We start from the raw sequence: 21429 nt of genomic DNA, 5'->3' as shown, positions 1-21429 counted from the left end.
AACCTCTTTAAAAGTCTTTTTGCAATGTCAGAGAATTGGAAAAGCCGGCGTAACGAGACGAAACGACACGCGTAACGTAGGGCGCGAGGTTACGCAAAATGCGAAACGGAGGCGCCTGGTAAGCGCGATCAAATATTATAAACTTTACACGATTACGCATACTAATGATAATTATAGCAATAATAATAATAATAATAATAATAATAATAATAATATTAATAATAGTAATAGTAATAAATGATAGTAATAAGACATCGACCGATCGATGTTACAAAAACGTGCGTGCTATTACAGCGTTTTGGACCGCGGGTGAAAAGCCGATTCGGCGGTAAGAAAATAAAACTAAAATAAAAAAATAATAAAAGAAAAAAGAAAAAGAAAAAAAAAAGAAAGAAAGAAAATTACGTATCATAATATTCATGAAGAAATTCGTATAACGAGAAAGAAAAAAAAAAAAAAAAGAAAAAAAAACAATATTAATAATAATCACGTAACTCGTTTCAAACACGTTTTATTCCCCGTTGTAAAAGGCTCGCTCGCCGTTTATACCCGACGGTGATGAGATAAAAAAAAAAAACGATCCTCGTTATATATTTTATATCTTCAAATGTTCAAAATCAGTTATCGGATTGCTGATTCTGTTGAATACCGGTAGTCTGGACTCGGCATTCGGCGACAACGGCGATGGCGTCCTTGGCGCTGGATCCTCGACGATTGGACTCGGTCCCTGTGGGCTCGGGCTGTGTCTCGTCAGGATGGTGAAGTCCTGGCCGAAGCTGAACGGCGTCGGAGCGTCGTCGTTGAAGAAACTTGCCATCGAATTGGTCGGCGATTGGCTAAGACTGGACGACGGCGATACCGAATCGGCCGTGCTTCCCAGGGAGAAAGTCGGGCTCAGGTTCAGCGGTTTCGGCCGCGTTCCGATCACCGATGCCTGGTGATGGTGGTGCTGATGCTGGTGCTGGTGGTTCGGCACCCTCTGGCACGCCGGTGAACCGATGCTCATTGAACTCGACCTCATTATCGACGAGTTGTACGCGCCCAGCGACGTGGATCTTATAAGTTGCTGCTGCTGTTGTTGCTGCTGTTGCTGCTGCTGTTGCTGCTGCTGTTGTTGCTGCTGCTGCTGCTGCTGCTGTTGCTGCTGTTGCTGATGGTGGTTGGCGGCGATTTGTTCGAGGATCGTCGCCGAGTTCAGACTCGCGTTACTGCTACCGATTATGGGACTGAGGCCCATTATGTTCGGCTGCGCCTGACCCAGCTGGGCGCTGACTTTTTGGTTGTGGATGCGTGCCTCCTCGAAATTGTGTATGAAGTGACACCTGGGACCGTAGGGACAGAAACCTATGGTGTGGAAGGTCCGGCATAGTTCCGTCTTGTACTTCGGATGACGGGCGAGGTTTCTAAGCTCCGAATAACCGTGGGCGAACTGACATTTGTCACCGTACTTACAGGCACCGCTTTCCTCAAACGGTCTGCACAACTCAGTCTTGTAACGCGACGTTGGTTCGCTGACGCTTCGGTCCAACTTGCGGTGCTGTTCTATCAGCGTTACCAACGACGCGTAGCTACGTCTCAACGGCGTGTGAGCCGACACTGGCTCCTTGGATTTCGCTGGCGTGGCGTTCTGGAATCAAACGGAATAAGGGGAACGTCAAAATGGTTCGTCGCTGTTTCTTTTCTTTTTTTTTCTTTATTATTAATGTCATTATTATATATTATTGTTATCCAGACACACCTTCGATCAACCCCCCCACCCCCCTCCCCAATGATCGATTCTACTGAAATCTGTTTATAATTTTACGTTAACGAAGAACTTTTATTGTACTCTTCGTTTTATATTTATTTACATGATAATTGTTACAATAATCTGATGTGCCTGATATGTTTTTTATTGATGCACGGATTGTCAGAGAAGCAAGAGTCGCAAGTATCGAGTCATAGGTTTAGAATCGCTTTATTTTGGTAAAAGAGTAAAGAATTGCTGAATTTGTGACGGCAAAACGAGGTTTGTTAATACCGCGGGAGAGTAGTTTTGCAGAAAAAAACCGCGGCACTTCTTTACGGCACTTCCAAAAATTGTTTTGGAAAAGAAAAGTCAATATTTGAAGTTGTAATTTTGCATTTTGTAAATATCTAGATAAATACGCAATATATGAAGAAATCACAAGATACTTTTTTCACTGCTAATTGAATTTTATAAAAAAGATCTTCTCAGCCTTTTTTTCATATATGTTATATTTTGAGAGATTTTTGGGAATTTTTTATTATCATGTGTTAATTTTATTATGTGTTCGTACAGAAAGTCGCATAACGGAATATATATACGTAACAAATTGCGTCGTTTCGATTCATCAAATGTGTAAAAATATATATATCAGGCCGAGGTTTGCAGCGTTATTGTAATGACGCATTTTTCTTTGGACTTGAAATTTAGTAAACTGTAAACAAGCTCAGATTTTGTAAGTACAATTTCCAACATTTTGATCAGTTGACGTTACCAACTTTAGCCTCGTATATAAATATGTATAGTTGCAAATTAAAACGTACGTATGCAGCTGTGTAAAAATGTTATTTTTCTCCGGCCTAGGCGTAATGAAAAAATTGCAATCACAGCCGGAAATCGACATTAGAAAATGTCGGTAACATTCATTTACAATTTTTAAGAGTCGTTCATGAAATACAATAAAAACATCATGCAAATGCGGTATTAAAAGGAAAAAGAAAGATCTCGAAGGACCGTCCGAAGCCATAACAACTTTTCTTCTATGATTTATAATATGCTACCGATAATGAAGCTTCTAAGGCGTTGAATTTCAATCCGGACTGAAACACTAAGCTTTCCGGGAGAAGAACTATGAAGAGAAATAGTGGGAGACCCGCTTAGGACCGTAAACCATTTTTATGGTTTTGGGACCTACCAATTTTTTGGACCCACCCATATATATAAGTATATATCGTATCCTTTTGCTCGACTCGGTCACGGGTATTATATAGCATCCCGTATAATGGTGGACCCATTGTTTCAAAGCTTTGTCTCGAAAGGTAGGAACGAAGAAGGATAGATTTCACGAAGGGCCCGGCAAGAAGCAGCCATAGGTTCACCACGAGCAGAGCTTCTCCATCTTGAGACGAATTTTTCACGCTTATCCGACCTTACGCAATTGCGTTACGTGTTGAGTTTCGCAATAAAAAAAATAAAATAAATAAAAAAATAAAAACAAAAAAACCGTGTGCAAAGATAATTGTTTTTTTGGTTTCTTTTCTTATACGCGTGGGCTTGTTTTCTTTTTGTTATTTTGTCAGCTTTTCGTAACTGTAATATCTAAACCTTTCTACTTCCCAATATAATATTTCGAATTTTATCTCGACTTGTTTTTCTTTTTTCTCCCCCACCGCAGAATGTCGCGAAAGAAAAGAGATTGCGTAAAATTATATTACTCCTCGGCATTGTCGCCAACGGAAATCGAGACAAAGACGACGTCGGATCGCGGAGTAGGAGAGAAAACAAACATAAATAGATGTTACGTGAAGACGAAGGCGATAACTTGTTATCAGCGTTATCACGTTGTTTTCATATTTCAAAGAAGTTAAATATTTTATGCTACTACCACCGCTACTGTTGCTATAATATAATACATATGAATTTAAAAATAAAACTACGAAAGAGAGAGAGAGAGAGAGAGAGAGAGAAATATAGGGGGAGGGGGAATACCGTGATAAAATGTGACCATAAATATTTTTATATATATATATATATATATATATATATATATATATATATATCTTTGTTGCGTAAACGATGGCACGCTGCGTAATATGTGTATATACTAAATAAGTATCAACAATAGTAGATGTAAATAAATATCAAGTGTAATGACTGTACGATCGTGGTTATAATCTTGGTTTTCTCCTTATCGCAACGACTGTGGTATTTACTGTCATCGACAGACGGTGTGTGTTTCTTCATTTTCCTCCAGCCTTGTCTTTTCTTTCTCTGTTTCTTTCAATTTATTTCTTTACACTTTAAAAAATACAATACATTACGTTATTTGTTGTTTAAAAATATCCACATACACGCTGCAGAAATTTGATACGTATTTTATCACGCTTAATTGCAATTCTCGTAATATAAAATGTACATATGTATATATATTTTTATATACATATACAGACATTCGTTTTTATATATACAGATAATTATATTATATTTATACGTATAATATGAATTTGTTTGCGTGCGCGAAATCAAAGACCATGATCGACCTTCACCACCGCCTCATCCGTATTATGATAATCGTACATGTTTTTCGACACTACATCCGGTAGCGAGGGATCAGCATCGTAGAAGAAGAGAAAATCTGAATCGCTTTCACGATTTCGATTTGAAATTTTCATTACCTACCGTGGCACGAAATATTTTCAAACTCCAGCTTTCGCTCGTGTGTACGACGTACGTTATATGCATCATATACACAGTTTTGCCGAAAATTTCAAAATAGAAAGTGTACCGCTAATAATAACGCACGCAATTGCACATCTCTACGCAAATAAAGTCACATCATAATGAAATAGTACAAAATTTCGTTAATTTCTTGCACCGGAATTATAATTTTGCATGTTCCGGAAATATAGAATGTAAATGGATAAAAAAAAAAAAAATCAAACGTATAGAATTAACAAGATACACATTTATACGTTGTGTGAGTAATAGTGAAACGGCTTGAACAAAATATTCCGTTGCTGCATACTTGAATGTTTTATTCTACAACTTATATTCCACATACAATGTTAAACATGACAATACGGTTACCATCGAATCTCTGCAACATTATCATTGACTAAGAATTTTTAACCACGCATACGCATACATACGTACACAACAAAATATACATAAACGCGTAAACATCCTTCAGCCCGCGAATGCCTGACTTTTCTCACGTGACCTTATAAATAAACTAAATAAGCAGCTTAAAACGTCGAGTGGGGAAAAAAAAAAAAAAAGAAGGAAAAAACCATGTAAACATATATCTCGGTATTAAAAGATTACCGGCGCAACGACAGCGACGCGGCGGAAGGCATAATGAAAAAATTACCACACCGACTGTACTTCGGAACGAGGCTAACGGAAGGGCTGTTTATAATTGATACATACCACATATATTACGTGACACGCGTGCGCGTAAAAATATTCACACAGTTTTCGGCGGCAATAACATTTTAATAATAGAAGAATAAAAAAATTAAAAAAAAAAAGGCTACAAGTGTCTGCAATCGAAAGAAGAGAGGAAGAAACGGTTCGTTCTTTGAATAGTGATTATTATTATTATTTTTTTGTTTGTTTATTTGTCAAACATGGCAGGTACAGCATTCTGTAATTTAGCTCTTCGTTTATTGCAAGTCTTGAATTTGAAATATAAAAAATTTGCGAAATTTATTATAAAAAAGCATATTAAACATGGGTTTAACGTGTATGTGTGTGTTTTTTTTCTTTAGCTTAGAGGAATCTGCCAATGGATGTGGAAATATTTCGTAGGTACGGACGAATGTAAATTGCGAGGTGAGTGGAGGTACGTTCGTTTATGCTTGGCGACTCGTCGCAGTCACGAAATAACGTCTCGTCCGAGTCTTGTGTCTCTGTGTGCGATAGCGTATTACATAAAATACAGGATTTTTCGGAACCGGTCTTAGAAACGCCGCCTATTACGAAATACACTAATAACATTCAACCGCTGAGCCGATGTTGCTGGTGCTGCTTTTCAACCGGCTTCTTTTATACAATCTCGGAATAATTCGAAACGTTATACAGCAACGTGTATGCGATATATAACACCTGTTATACAATTATACTGTATACATGTTGACGTGACGCGTTAATTTAGCCGGCAACCAAGATAAAAAAAAAAAAAAAAAAAAAAATTGACTCTCACGTGTATACCTTGGTAAATAAAATAATATTAGGGAATGAAAAAATTGAGAGAATTAAATTACCTCGATAATTGTTTTTACGACTCGAGTTTATTTATTATACACAGAAATATTCATACGTATTCCTGCTGCGAATAACAATTCATTTGTTATCTTGTTATCCGGTAAACAATGCCGATGAAAGTTCTTAAATCTTACAACATACGACGACTGATTAATTAATCGGAGAGGAAGGGGTTTAAAATATCTCCGTACGTAGGTACAATCAAAGTTGTTATCTGTATAGATATCGATCAAAGTCGTTGACCCAAAGAGAATTGTGACAGGGAGAAGAAATTAATTTTGCTAAATAGCAGAGAAATTCATACATACATATGTAATTGTGTAATCGGGACAAAATATTATAATTTTGTACCAATTCTTTATCAACAATAATTCTCCTTTACTATTGTTTGAATGTTATAGAATGATTATATATGGATATATAATCGTAGGTGGTGAATTTATTCGGTAATAATGTAACAGTTTCAACAATAACAAAGTTTACAATAGTACACGAGAGTAATAATTTTTCTTCCGACATGGTGTATGGTTTTTGTAATTGGGTGAAAATAATAAGAACAAAACAAAAGAGCACGTTTAGACAAATTACGTAAAACGGGATAACGAATTAATTTTGTTGTTTTTATCCACATTTTCACCACCCTGACAAAATTCACGTATCACTCGTAACCCATAATGCGAACGAGGCACGGTTGTGCTTAAAAGTTGGATAATTTCCGGAAATTACTACCGCAAAACCATTCGTACAACACGACACGTAGTATCCGGTTGGTCAAACTGTCGGGCTGCTCAGAGTTTACTGGGAATGTGTAGAATTACAGTGAACTTGAGAAGTTGTGTTGAAAAGACCGCGTGATCTGCGGAATTTCTGTTTATTACCACTCTCGTAATTCTGATTGTTGAAATGTTAGATATAATAATTATAACAGCCACCGCAGCTTATATTGTTAGCTGGTATTGCGAATTGTGAGAATTGCAAAGCGGAATTTTTTTTCTGTTTAATTTACGTATACATTTGTCGTATTTATTAAATTAACTTTTAATAAATAGTTACAAATCGACGGAAATAAGGTTAAACAAATATATACAGGTATTTCAGTTATCGTAATAATTTCAATAATTTGAATTCTCGTTTGAAACTTGACATAATTTTCTGGCGACTTTTTGATACAAACACACGTGAAATTTTCGCACGCACATTTTTCGCCTAAAGAGCCGCGCACTTGCTTGCGAAACAGAGAAAAAAGGAAAGAGAAAAAGAATTGCTGACATTGCCATTCCGATGACAAGATAATGAAGTAATAAAACGGAGGTACGTGAATGAGCCAGAAAAAAAAGAGGTACGAAGAAAATACGAATTATTGGAAGAAAAAAAAAAATAGAGAAAAAAAAACAATTCAATTACTTCCGGATATATTTATGTACGTACATAATTTATCTACAAAGGTGTGGCGCTACTTCGGTAAAATCACTAGACGTGATCATTATTGTTATTATCATCGTCGACATTGTTGTCAAGCGATCGTAATTAGAACGGTTATTATTACAACAAAGTTCATGGGAAAAAAAAAAATCCATCTCTCAAACGCTGTTGCAACTGTTTTATTTTCATTCTACTCAACCAGTTGCAGATATTCCATGCACGCCGTACACTGTATGTACATACATAGTAGTATCTGGAAAAAACAATCTGTTGCCAAATCGAGCAAAACAAAAGGAAAGAATGAACGGAAGACCAAAAAAAAAAAAAAAAAAAAAAAAAAAAAAAAAAAAAAAAAACTTGCTGAAACGTGAATAAAAATAAGAAAAAAGAAAAAAAAATTGTATATTTGCATTACTGAATTTGTTTTGTCCCAGTGTAAAACACGAATCTTGTTTTCCCCCTATCGATACATATCATCGTGACAACAACAAGATTTCCCTTTGTCTAGAATTTATTACTATATATATATATCTTCACAGCTTGCAGTTGTCAGTCTCATACATGTAGCAGCACAGAATCGTTACACGAATGTGATTCAGGGCTTTCAATGCGCAATAATCTCGTCCGTTTCGCGACTTCCCTGAATCGTGAGTAGCGAGCAACGCCAACCAACCACATGTTGCGTTCAATGCGAGGCTGCAAAAATAATACCTACTCCTTTATACACGCGTCACATATATACCGTACATATGCGTACACAACGATCTCGAGGTTTACTCTCGATTCAAGTACGGTTGTTGGCTAGTTGGAAATAAAGAATGAAACGAAAAAGGAATGAAATAATAATGCAACAAAACAAAACAAAGAAGAAAGAAATAAAACTCTATTTATTACACTTTTGTAACGTACGGATGTATGCATATATACATGAATATATAATTGCAAGTGTACGCAAGTCGCAACTAGCCGTGGCCTACAGAGTCGAAAGAACTTCCGCCCGCAATTCTACAGCTGTTTGTTATACGTATAAGTACATTGGTTTTGTACTTTATTATTTATACAATTGTTTGCCCGATCGCGTGGGCACTGTTTAACTTGTTTTTTTTTTTTTTGTGTGTTTTTTCTTCCCTCCTACCGTAAATTTGCCAGTCAAGTCGCCGCGGTATGTGAACGATTATCTTTACTATACAAAATTATGAATTAGAGAAGTTGCCGTCTTCCGTTCCGAAAAGTTTCCGATTACCAGCAAATTTTTACACCATAATAACAGTAGACTTATTCGAACAGATGTTCGATGTTCCAAGTTTTTGCTGCTAAACGTAACTTTCCGCGTTTCTTTCTCTACGTCGTTCAGAAATTATCAGCAGTTTATTTATAAGAACAAAGTATGTTTAACGAACCAATTACCGCCGATACAACGTGATAGCAGTATTACTACGATTTTCCCTATATTCTGTAATCGCTAGTCTTATCTCTACGGTAAATTTGTACAGCGTAAACGAATGTGCGACAGAATTTGTTTTGTGAAACTGTAAAAACGAAATCCAGAACAGCTAATAACAAGTTTTGAATGTAAATTTTCGAAAATGATTCTAGACTAGCGATTCTTATTTATAAACACATCGTGGACGAAGGTCCTTCTCATTGTCAGTTTCACGATGGGAAAATGTATAAAATGAACAAGATTAGAAATTAACCTAACGAAACGTGAGGGGAAAAATCATTATCGTACAATTTCCGAATAACTTTCAAGGAGTCAACTTCTGGAAATATACGAGCATGTTGAGTTCCTCACAGTTTACACTTAAATTTCAGTTAATTAATCCTAAACACGCGAAGTAACTCGATTTTTTTTTTTTTTTTCAACACTCGTTACGACTAGGCTTAATCAACATCAAGCATGAATTGAGTATTTGAATGAAATTTTTTCCAATCGAAAAAATAAAAAATACGTCCAAAATATTTTTTTTCCAATCTACAAGAATGGGAAATAAAAAAATTTCATTCAAATACTCAATTCCATTCAACGATCCGACCGCATGAAAGCGATTCGCTTGTAAAAATCCCTGGCGATTTCTAGCTTCTCGGTGTTTTTCCACCGATATTCTCCGTTTCAATCGTTTCCAGTTTTCGACGAACAACGAGAAACGGGACCGGATGTAAGTACATACATACATACATCGTAATAAAGAGTAAGAAAAGGGGAGCAAGGTGCACGGAAACCCTCCTTATTATTTCCCGGTCGGTCAGCAAGCAGCCCCTTCGCATCGTCGGGTTTCTTTTCTCCCGAAGAATATGGGAAAAGTTTTTACCTGACGCGACGGAACGCGAATAGAAGGAGGACACAAAGGAACGCGTTTACGCGTTGCGTGTTTGCCTGTGTGCGTGTTTGTCGAGACGACGAGAGAGTAACAGGTCCGTTCGACACGTGCGCGGGTCCAAACCACGCCGGGAAAATAAGTAAATAGGAATGTTAGTTACTCAACGCGGGCTTGAAACGAATTCCGAAGCTGCCTGCGGAGACGAGCGACGACGCGAAGTGAGCCGGAGAAGCGAATCACGTTTGAAGTTGGTAAGGTTTCGATTCGTGACGATTCGTTCCGAGGTAAAACCGTTATTCCGCGATTTTGGAACTTTTTGAATTTCGGTAGGCCGTAACGAAGCGAAACGTTTTAAAAATAATAAAATAATGATTTTTTTCTCAGCCCTTCGTTACCGCGTAAAAGCGAGCGTTCTGGAGCCTGTATGTCCGATTGTTGTTCGTCGCAATCGGCTCATTGTTACGATTATCGCTGTTGATACTAGCAGACTAAATATAACATCGTAACGAGCTACGCGATTATATTATTACGACGCGTACCCCCGAGGATGAGTAAAACTGACGGAATTTTCTCGGTCTTTCTAGAGGCTTCCGATGTACACGTTATACGCGCACACACGTATACGGTATATATTTACATCCCGCTCAGGGATAATCGCTCGGTTTATCGTCCCGACGATGACACGAGAGGGAAGAAAAGGAGCCAGCGACGTAGTCGGTTTATTTTTCTACCTCAAGAAGAAGAAGAAGAAGAAGAAGAAAGCGAAGAAGAACAAGGAGTAAGAAAAAACGAGAAGAAAGGATGCTACGACCGCGCGTCGCGAGGAGAAGATGAGAATGCTCGTGTGTATGATTCGGGAATAAACATCGGCCCCCTTGGATAAAAACGACCGGCAGCAGCAGGATACGAAACACAAAGTGTATTCTCCTTTTGCCTTGTCGCGTACAGAGAGAAGACCGTAAAATTGGCCGGTTACCCAATCAGATATTCGCCCATTTTTTCGCACATTTTTTCTCTTACCTTTGGTTGTAAATGCGGGTGAAAATCGGAATAGAAAAGCAGCGATCGCTATCGCTGGAATGAAAATACACACACACGGTAGCTATTAATAATCGACCGGATATCGCGCGATGGTTTGTCGAAACGTGATTCTGCCGCGTTGGTCGCGTCGAGAGGGTTTTCCAATTTTATTACGGAGTTTTCAGTAATTACAGCGCGTCGGCGATGCTCGGAAATAGCCACACCGCATCGCTTAGCGTAGGTCGGTTATTCCCGCATAGGGTATATTTACAACGTAAGTCGGGCAAATTATGTTCAACCGCCAAAAATACAATAACTGTGTACATATATGTATAGATATATATGTATGTATAATATTCGAGAAACGAGCGTTCGAGCTCCGCGATAAGCTTCGGGAGTTCACGGCCGGATCGTTCAGAGCTCATTGTCAATTGTCGGCCACGAAACACGAGGCTGAAGCTAGATGAGGCAGGCAAACGTTCCAAGAACGTTGGTTCGAACAAGGTATTGAAATACCTTCAAACCCTCCCCAATGCTTTCACAGCAATTGTATGAAGAACAGGCCCAAACTGCATTTTTGTGCATTTCCCAAAAGTTTCGACACGCTGGCTGTCCGCCGCTACCTTCAGTTTCATCCGCAAGACGCGCGTCTGTACCCGAATACCGCGAACCAACGGTCAATCATCGCGGATCGCAGTTTTCTCGACAGATAACTTGCGTCGTGTAGAAAATCCGTCCGCTCGACGTTTTCGATAAAATGAGTCGGGGCTTCGGATGAGCGAAACGTTACGGATGATGCACGCAGCCGAGCGGTGAAACCTCCTTCGGAGAGGTGAAACCAAAGAGAGTGCGCGGCGTTGTTCGTGTATAAGGCACTAGTCAGTCACTCGCTCCGAGGAGAGAGTTGTTCCTCGGTTAGTTGGTTGTTTCAGTCTTGTTTCAATTTACCCGCGCTCTCGCTCTCGCTCTACGGACTATTTTTCTTACCGCGCCCCGTGCGACGCTCTTTTGTTTTTATCCTCGCTGTCAGGGATACGATATTATTGCAGTTTCCTATTTTGCGTAAATAACACCCGATTTCTTTCTTTCTTTCTCACTCTTTCTCTTTCTTTCTTTCTTTCTTTCTTTCTTTCTTTCTTTCTTTCTTTCGACCGTTGTTTCCCGTATTTTATAATATGCATAAACGCTCACCTTGAACAGCAACTCGCTGCACTCGAACATCGAGTTATTACTCATCACGGCTGTGGACATATTGGTGGGAGTTTTTTTTCGGCTGCTTCAATATATATTCTCCTCTTCTGGGGTTCTTCGGTTATTACTTATGATGCGGCGTCGATTTTATTGTACGTTTAAAAATATGAAAACCGAACTCAACAAATAAAATATACCTATATTAAACGTATATATTTTATATGAATATGATAACTTTTTATTAAAGACGAAATAAATGGTAAAAAGTTGACAACCGTACGTTTGTTTAAACTCAGTACACAAAAACTGCCACTTTAATATATGTTGGTATTTTCTTCTTATTTTCTTTCTCTCTCTCTCTCTTCCTCTCTCTCTCTCTCTGTAAGTTACATTTAAACACACCGGTTTAACCTCGATTCTCCACTAAATAATATATCCCGACGATGTTATTTTAACTTCTTGTATTATTGTTTAAAATTCTCTCTTTTATCTTCTTATTTCTCTTCTTTACGCGCTTATTCTCGCCGTGTAGTTTTATTACGAGAATACACGTGCATACGACGAAAACTATGTGAAATATATCATCTGATGAGATCGTGAATCGATAAAAACAACAACAACAACAACCCGTTTCAATACTCGAAACTTCTAGTGTTCTCACTGAGCGTGTGTTTATCTCTGTATAAGCGTGTGTGCGTGTAGGTTCGTCCGCGTATGTATCTATACATAAATATATATATATTTTCCTCCTCCAAAAAAAAAAAAAAAACAACACCAACAACACCAACTTGGCACTTTTTTGGTTCTGATTTTATAAACTCGGCCGGTTATCGAGGGTGACTGGTTCTCGAGATCCGTCTCACGAAGCTACCGACAGCTTACTGAACTCCATTCGGAGCCGGCGGGAGAGGCTAGTGTCGAGAAAGGCGGCGACTCGGATCCCCCACCCCACCCCACCCCCCACCCCCCTCGCTGCCCCCTCTGCGCCAGCAATCGTCGCCGTTCCACAGCCGCGCTCGTTTGTTTCCCCCGCTCGAAGCTCGGTCGATTGGTGGGGGGAAGAGTCGCGGCTACTCCGAACTTCTTTTATTTTTTTCCGTGACAAATTCGCCCGATTCCGATTTTCCCCGAATTTTTTTTTCTTGTTCTCCACCACGCTGCAAAAATTCTCACATTTATCGTTAACATGGTCGGCAGTAATTTTGATGACGACAATTGAGGACGAGCGATGAACTAATCCAGGCGGTATGTACGTTTGAAATTGGAATTTTTCGCGGGTTTATACGGTCTGAAGTTGGAATATTTCGAATGAACGTTGCATCGAAATTTCAACACATGCGATAATGAAAAAGAGCGAAAGGTGGAGTTGGTTTAATATTAGTGGTCATTCTAATCAGTGAGACTTTTGAAAATTGAGATATCTAACGATTCATATTTCGTTATTTTATTTTTAGCCGTTCGAAATATTGACCCTTCCAAGTTTTGACCCACCCCATTTTTTTTACCCCTATATTCACTATTTTCTAACCTGGGCTTTGTCCGTGTCTCTGAAAGTCTAAATTCAGAGTTTCGACCAGATTCAGCGGTATCTTCCACCACCATCTTAAATTTGTGAGGGAATTTGTTATTCTTAAATAATTTGCAGAGTTACAAGTTTTTTTTTTATTGAAACTCGTGCCAACTAAACTTGTAGGGAACTTAATTGTCTACAAAATTGGTCATAACAAATTTTTTGTCTACGATCGATATTATCCGACTTACAGCGCAAATTCGAGATGGCAACCGAAATTACTGCAGAATCTGGTCGAAATCTTGAATTTCGACTTAAAATAACCCCCCCCCCCCCCCCCCCAATGATTACAAGAAGAAAATAGTGCTATCGGAAAAATTAAAAATGCAGATGTTCTGTTTTGTACACAGCGATTGGGTTTTCTTGTTTTTACATGTTCTTGAATGTGTCAGAATGAATCTAAGCGTCTGCAAATACTTATCGCGTAACGTCGGCAGCAATGGATGTCGAAAATTGAACGAGAGATGAGCAACGGCGACTCGAGCTTGACCTCAAGTTTGTCTCATTTACTTCACCGTCTTACCGAGAGAAGCAGAGAGTGAGCGAGATAGAAAAGGATTTGGACCGCATCCGATATTTAGCACACGACGGATATTACCGTAGAAAAAAACGGTACCTTCGCGGAAAATATGACGGAGCGGAAATTTTCGGCCAGTCTATCGCGCGATTCGCGTAATACGCAGAAAGAGGCTCGTCGTCGATTGATTGTAATTACTTGTGTTCACAACAGTGAGAGAAGGGGAGCTGCCGTGCAGCGGTTTGTTGTATAAGCTGCAATAGCTGGCTGCACGGAGAAAAAGCTGTACTGCTGCCACGCCGCGTTGCAATGCCGGTTTATACGCACCACCAGACGACACGACTTCGGCTAGCTCCCGTAGGTGTGTAACACCTTCGTCCAATGTAAGCGCACAATGTAGGCAGTAGGTGTGTAGGTGTGGGTAGGTACCGGGATATGAATGAACCAGCCGCCGGCCGCTATTCATGCCCCAGACCAGAGGTTCTAAACACCGTCTATAACTATGCGGCACGTGTAATTGTTAGAATTTTTGTACGCGTCTACGCACTAGCCAGGCGTGTGCGAGTAAAACCACCGAAGACACGGTCGCCTGAATTTGCTGGACATTGTTGAGATTTTAGTCGATTATCGATTGTCTTCATTGCGCGCCGCGAAAATTGCTCCATTTTTTTTAACTTCCTTTCGAGGCGAATGACTCACCGACTAATCTCGGTAGTTTATATTCTTGTATTCCGAAGAATAGCGACTGTCTCTCAATTATATTGCAAAGAATTGTAGATTTTGGGCCAACCGATATCCTCGATTGTTACTTAAAAGTAAATTCGCTAATTTCTTACCCCGCCATTTTGTTTACACGTTTATCCAGTTTATCCTCGTTCCGAATTTTATCACGCAATAATACGATTGTTAACAGTATCGATTCTTTATATTCCGTAGGAATTTTTGTACCTTATCATTTCAATTTTACACTTTTCGTTACCTTATCATTTCAATTGCCGAGTCATCGTACCCTGATATTTTATTATATCTTGATTAAATTGGCGACTTTCCGGTTCGGAATCGTTTACGAAATTAGTAAGAATACGTTTTAAATAACTCGCTATGATCTAACGTCCAGTTTTAAATGATCTCCATGAATCCGTAATGACTCCTTGAAATTTTCATGATTCTAAAAATCCCTCACACAATTCTCGGAGTCTCTGAAGCGATTCGCGTGAAATTTCTTATCGTTAGTGACGCAATCGTTACAATACAGGTAATCCTCGGGAACATTGATGAGATTCGTGTTAAAACGGTATGAGAATCATTGAAACTCGTATAAATCACCGGAATTATTTCCAACTGCACAATATCTACGCAACGCGTAACGGTTGGTAGAAAAAAGCCATTCTTCCGTAACCGGTCTAAAAATAGCAATATTTCAGACACAGTTGATCGAAGAAGATTTAAGAATATTACGCATGTCTAACTCTCATCAGTGCAAGAGTCGCGTAGAATATTAGCCCGTCGAATTATTTATGGATTTGATTATGTTCGCTTTATTTATTTATTTATTTATTTATTTTTTTTCTAGTTTTTTTTTCATTCGATCCAAACTCCATATCATACGTGTTTAGATTTTTTTCCTCCTTCGAGTTCGACGTATCGGGCGTTTCGGGTCTTTGTTTCCGTCCATTTCTGTTTACATTTGCCGTTCAATAATTTATATATTCCATCGTCAAGGTGAACTGATTAACAAAGTTTAATAACATCGCTCTGACTCACCGTCAACCGTGCATACGTATACATTTCACGCCACCTGTAATGTACGTATGTTAATTACACACATTCATTATGCATGTACCTACACACACACACACACACACACACACACAATACGCATGAATATTTCGTCTACTTTCCGTCACAGGTAAAACGTATCGCACGACTGCAGGATGGTGAATGTATTCGTGTGTAACACAGGTGGGTATGTACAACATCGGCTCGACTTGCAGGCTGTACATAACGCGCCCGTCCATTAACCTAATCACCTTCCAGAAATAGCTATTCACTCATTAATCGTTCTACATACGTGCATGCGCATGCGGACGGAAGGTTCCTTTCCTTTGACGGGTAGGTGTACGTTACGTATGTATACACGTATGCATACATACATACATACACACAGTATATACACACATACATATACATATATATATATATATACCACGTATATACCAGAGTAAACAACGAAGCGGATGTATGTATACAGCTGGTGTATGTACAATAATATCTAACTGTATATACATATATTTATACACATATTATACATGTGTGATCTAGCCACGTTCACTCGTGAAGCGGACGTCGATCTGTATTAAAATTATTTCATTAGAAACGAAGAAAAACACCTTGTAGCGAAATATGTAATATAGATTGGGGTGCAGTATTTTGGTAATTTTGAAATTTTTGAAGAAATGTACAAACCGGTTATTCATTGATTAATATTGTTCGTTGTAATGCGAACTTCTGTGGGATTTTATTCGAGCCAGACTGGCGAATAATTTATTACGATTAAATATAACACAGTATTAACACGCGTGGTATGAGAGCGACAAAGTGTCAAAATTGAAGGTACCGTAAACAAATTTTGGATGTTTTTTAATTAAATTTTGATTTTTTTTTTTTTTTTTCTACATCAACGAAAGTGGTTTGAAAAAATCAATTTCATGCTTGAGAACAATGATTATACTTTCGAATATATGCAGGAACAAAATAGTTCGGGACGAACGCACGTGTTCCGTAGATAACGACACTCGATTACACCGTAACATTTATGGTTTTGTGAAACATAAGAGGGAGTTTTGAGATACGATGTTTTTTTTTCTCTCCTATGTTAAATAAATCAAAGCATAAACATTGTTTTCAAGCATCAAATTGATGTTTTCAAACCATTTCAGCTTAGAAAAAAAAAAACGAATAATAAAAAACAATAATTAGAGAGCATCGAAAATTTCAATATGATTAACACCGGCACGTGCTAATATTAGCTGAAAATTTTTATATTTAAAGGGTATTTCTTTTCTTTTATCATATGAACATATATTTTTGGAGTACCGTGAAAAAAATTCCAAAATCACCAAAATAATGGTCACCTTAGTATACATAAATCGTATTTAGATATGTATTAGCGTGATTCTTGTTTTGGCCATGTTGGAACTTCTTCTCGCCTTTGCCTTAAAAGTAATCAAGATACATGCGGTAAAAAAACAGTTTTCTGAAAAAAATTTCAAATGCATGCATTTTTCTATACAAATATTCGACTGCTTGGTGGAGCGTTTTAGAGTTATCGAAAAAATTTGGGGGTTAGTGTAAGAACCGCCCTGTTATGTGCTTGCATTAGACTTATCGGTTGTACGAATTATGCATACCTGCGAAACTAAGCTATAAGTAGGTACGTACCGTGAGTTAAAAATTTAATCCTCAACCAACTTAGCCCGAGAGGCTTAAAACCAGACGACAGGTACCAGAACCCTCGATTATCCTCGGTCCAACCCCTGGTATAAGTAGGTACGTACCATGAATCGATCCTCGGTAACATTGCAATTATTATGGTAATGATCGTAAGCCCTTGGACCTTGCGTCGCCGACAATGCACAATGAACCGAATGTACGTGTAAACATTGTAATGTACACCTTTTTTCTACGTTGTAGAAATTTTACACCTTATTGTCATATTGTACGTAATGATATACGACAAACCCAGAAGCAGTCGAGGCGCTTTTGTTGTACATCGAAATGTTGCGCAGTTTGAAATTGACACATTTTTTAACCAATAAAACGCATAACGTGGGTGAAATTCTTCGTTTATTATAATAGGATGTTGCGGTAAAAAATAATTTGCGATTTCCCACCGACGAACCGCTTAAATATTTACTTAGATTAAAAGTTAGAGGCTGGTAAAAGATTAGCGTTCTACGTTATGCAAAAGATCGAGCTGATTTGATTTTTCACTGTTATGTCAACATTTGTTTGAATTTATGAACAAACATGTTGCGGCAATTTAATAATTTATTTCCTCAAATTTTCATTCAACCCAAAAATGACGTTCCATAACAAAACATTATATTGTCATACTGAACGGGATTCTTAGTTTCCTAAATTAAAAGTTCACAATAAATTATAACTATTCTATGAGATTGAATTAATAATGAAAAAGTCGTTACATACACTCTTCAAACATTAACTGAATACTTGATATTGCCAGTGCAAGTGTTCATTGTGACGTAAATAGATATTACGATTGACGTAAGCAAAAGAAAGAAGAGTTTTTTTTTTTTCACAAAATCTTCATAAATTCAGAAAAGCGCAATAAAAAAAAAGTGAAAAATCAAACTCCCGCTTTCTGCCACGTAACGTATAACGCTCATATTTTCACAGAGTTTTTCTTTCAACCTGAACAAACTTTTTAGGGGTCGTCACGGTGAAAAATCGCGAATTACATTTTCTCTGAAACACACTAATTTACAATTGTAACATACGTAAGAACGATAATACGACATGCAAACAGATAAACAAAAGAAAACAATAGTGACAAGCGGTTGAAAATTTGAAAAGAAAATATGATGCACCAATTTAAGCGGATGTAAAACCATAAAAGGCGATTATTCCATCGGAGGATATGATATATATGTATACCCCTTGTGATACACGAATGTCGTATACCTTAACCTTATACCTTTCGGTGCGCAATATAATGTAAATATCCGACTAGACCCGCATATCCGATGGCTTGCCATCACGCCTATTACTACATAGACGTATGCGTTACATGTACAGGCACGCGATGCACACGCGATGAGAGAAATTTTTACTTCCAGTTACCGCTCAGTCCTTAAATATCTTCATTTTTTACCACGATCGAAAAAAATAGTTCCAGGTAGAAAATGAAAATTAGTTTTCTAGCCGTTACCGGAAACTCTGGTATATTTTCTTGCAACTGTTGAGAAAATTTAATGTTTGTGCAACGATAAATTGACGTTAAAGCCTTGTTCAACTAAAAAAGTAGATTCTGCGTCGCAATTACCAAAAAAGGGTCGACAATAGCGCAAAATGGTTACGCGTACCTCGTTTTCCGTAACTCCAACAATATTTAAACAGTTTTTTTAACGATCCCAGTTTTACTGAATTTTTCTAGTTACTGTAACAAATGAAATTTTTCTCAGTGTAGCGAACTTGGATAAATCGCGAGAACGATACCTCAGAAAAACCCCATTAGTACACGGGTGCGTGCGCATGTTAATATCTGGGCGTAATGTATTTAGTGGCATGAGAATCTGAACAGAGGCGGAAAGACACCCCCATGGGGTGCCAACCGCCCCCATGCATGCCCGATGCGTGTAAGGCCCGTATGCCATGGGAAATTCCGTGACATCCCTAATTGCCCAGAAGTCATTCACACGCGTGTCTATGGGCCATTCCACGTTAATTCGACTGGGGTTTGACCCTCAACCTTTTGGATTTCGTCCACGATTTTACATCCGTAAGAATCATTCCAATTCTTTTCAGATTTTTTTCTATCCCCGGCGCCCCCGGAGCTCCGTAAATGATGATATTTATAAAACAAATAAAGAAAGTTTGTGGCTAAAATCAAAAGTATTCCAAACGAAATAATTGAGATCGGCAAGCAGAACGGCAATTTTTAATTATTTAATACATTTTTTCAGTCGTTTTGATTACTTATTTTTCAATTTTTCGGGTTCAATACATGTTCCCTGATATAGCGACAATTTGTAAATTTTAATTGTAATAAAAAAAAAAAAAAAAACAAATCAAAGTTTAAATATCTTTATTTTTAGACACTTTGATTCTTCAATTATGAATTTTGACACTGAACTTGTGTAATTTTTCTTTCATAATTTTCAAAAAATTCGTACTCACTGTCGAAATACCATCATTGAAGGATTTCTGGGGATGTCGGGGAAGAGGCAAAATATGGAAAAATTGGAGTGATTTATAGAGTTCGAACAGCAATATATAAGATTCATGAGGATGAGGATCAAACCCTAGTCGAATTGACGTGGAATGTCCTATCAATATATATAAACGCGTACATTTATTAGGTCTCTAAAGTGCCCGAGTAATTTTGCCTTTCGAATTACAAATTAGAGCGTTACCTTCAACATTACAATATCGTTGATATTTTGTAATCTTATTGTTAGTATTTTGTAATACGTATTTCCGCTTTCCTTCCCCGCGGTTTGTTTTTCTTCCTGGTTCTCTACCCGCAATCATCTTTCCCTCTTTTTTTTTTACGATATCTGATATCTTCCGTATTATAACATTTACGACTCCGATAGCGGTGGTTCATTTTTTCAGGACTGCAATCATTAATACAGAGAAAATAAACGACTCTTGAAAGAAGAAAAAACGAAGATGTTCGTGTGGCGAATTTAAAAGAAAAATGTTTACATAAATTCCAGTATAAGTTGACGATCGAATAATTTTCGTACACTTATACACTGTAGTAACTGCGATAAATAATATTATTACTCCAATATCTTTCCTCACTTTAAAACTCGTTCTAGAGTGCGAAATATAAATGAATAATATATTTGAAATTCTATCGGAAGGAAGCGAGACGATCGAATGCAAAGCGGGGATTATTCGATTACGTTTTATCTACAGCGACGTGATCGCGAATGTCGAATAAATCTTTATTGCTCGGCAGCCTTGCGTAGAACGAGGAAAAAGGAAGCCCGCATCCACTTACATACCGTATTATATTTATATATAATGTATGAGGCGCATATGTGTCCTTATGGACGCATAAACTACTGCACGTAGATAGCGGCAAAGAGTATTTTATATATATATATGCCGACTTTGCATTCACTTTTGTATGAACAAAAAAAAAAAAAATAGCAGACTTGGCTCGAGCCTAAACTGTAAATTAATTGTGATCGGAGAATATTCTTAAAGACGGAAACGTTTTTTTTTTTTTTTCTTTTTTCCACTGTCGCTGGTTTTTGAATCTGCTGAACAGAAAGAGAAAATCTAGAAAGCGAACTTAATTCGGAATGATCGTGAATTATGAATAAAATAACGCGACGACTAGCAAGAAAGCGATCGTGTATTAAAAAATCGTAAACGTTGTTGTCAATTTTCCCGAAACTTGGAGAAAAATCATTGTAAATTTTAAATATCGTGATACAAGTGCAAAAAATCATTCAAAGAATGCGGAACAAAACTTTCAATTCTAAACCTGGTCCGTCGTATTTTCGATGTCCGCTAATCGAAAATTTCTGCGGGTGCAGTGATGGACTATTTTAGCGATACAAAACGTTTGAGGGTAAATTTTTGTATAATAATACGTATAAGTTGCAGGAATTTTATACAGATAATCGAATTACCTAGA

At 37.8% G+C, this 21429-nt stretch overlaps 1 protein-coding gene across 1 annotated transcript; it reads right to left on the bottom strand.

Annotated features, from left to right (window-relative positions):
- Positions 1-436: 436 nt before the first annotated feature.
- On the bottom strand, positions 437-12834 carry LOC124308189 (protein TIS11-like). Its single transcript, XM_046770646.1, has 2 exons — positions 11947-12834; positions 437-1627 (listed from the first exon to the last, which is right to left on the bottom strand). The coding sequence occupies exons 1-2, from the start codon at positions 12004-12006 to the stop codon at positions 596-598; spliced, it is 1092 nt and encodes a 363-aa protein (XP_046626602.1). The 5' UTR covers positions 12007-12834; the 3' UTR covers positions 437-595.
- Positions 12835-21429: the final 8595 nt, after the last annotated feature.

Source organism: Neodiprion virginianus, chromosome 6 (assembly GCF_021901495.1).
Source record: "Neodiprion virginianus isolate iyNeoVirg1 chromosome 6, iyNeoVirg1.1, whole genome shotgun sequence".
NCBI lineage: Eukaryota > Metazoa > Arthropoda > Insecta > Hymenoptera > Diprionidae > Neodiprion > Neodiprion virginianus.
This window is presented reverse-complemented; position numbering and strand designations above follow the sequence as displayed.

What these genes read in the sequence shown, in the direction of transcription:
- LOC124308189 (XM_046770646.1), bottom strand. Translation starts at nt 12,006, where the DNA reads ATGTCCACAGCCGTGATGAGTAATAACTCGATGTTCGAGTGCAGCGAG. An exon ending in GCAGCGAGTTGCTGTTCAAG is followed by an intron (nt 1,628 to 11,946) that starts GTGAGCGTTTAT and finishes GTTTGATTCCAG; the next exon opens with AACGCCACGCCAGCGAAATC.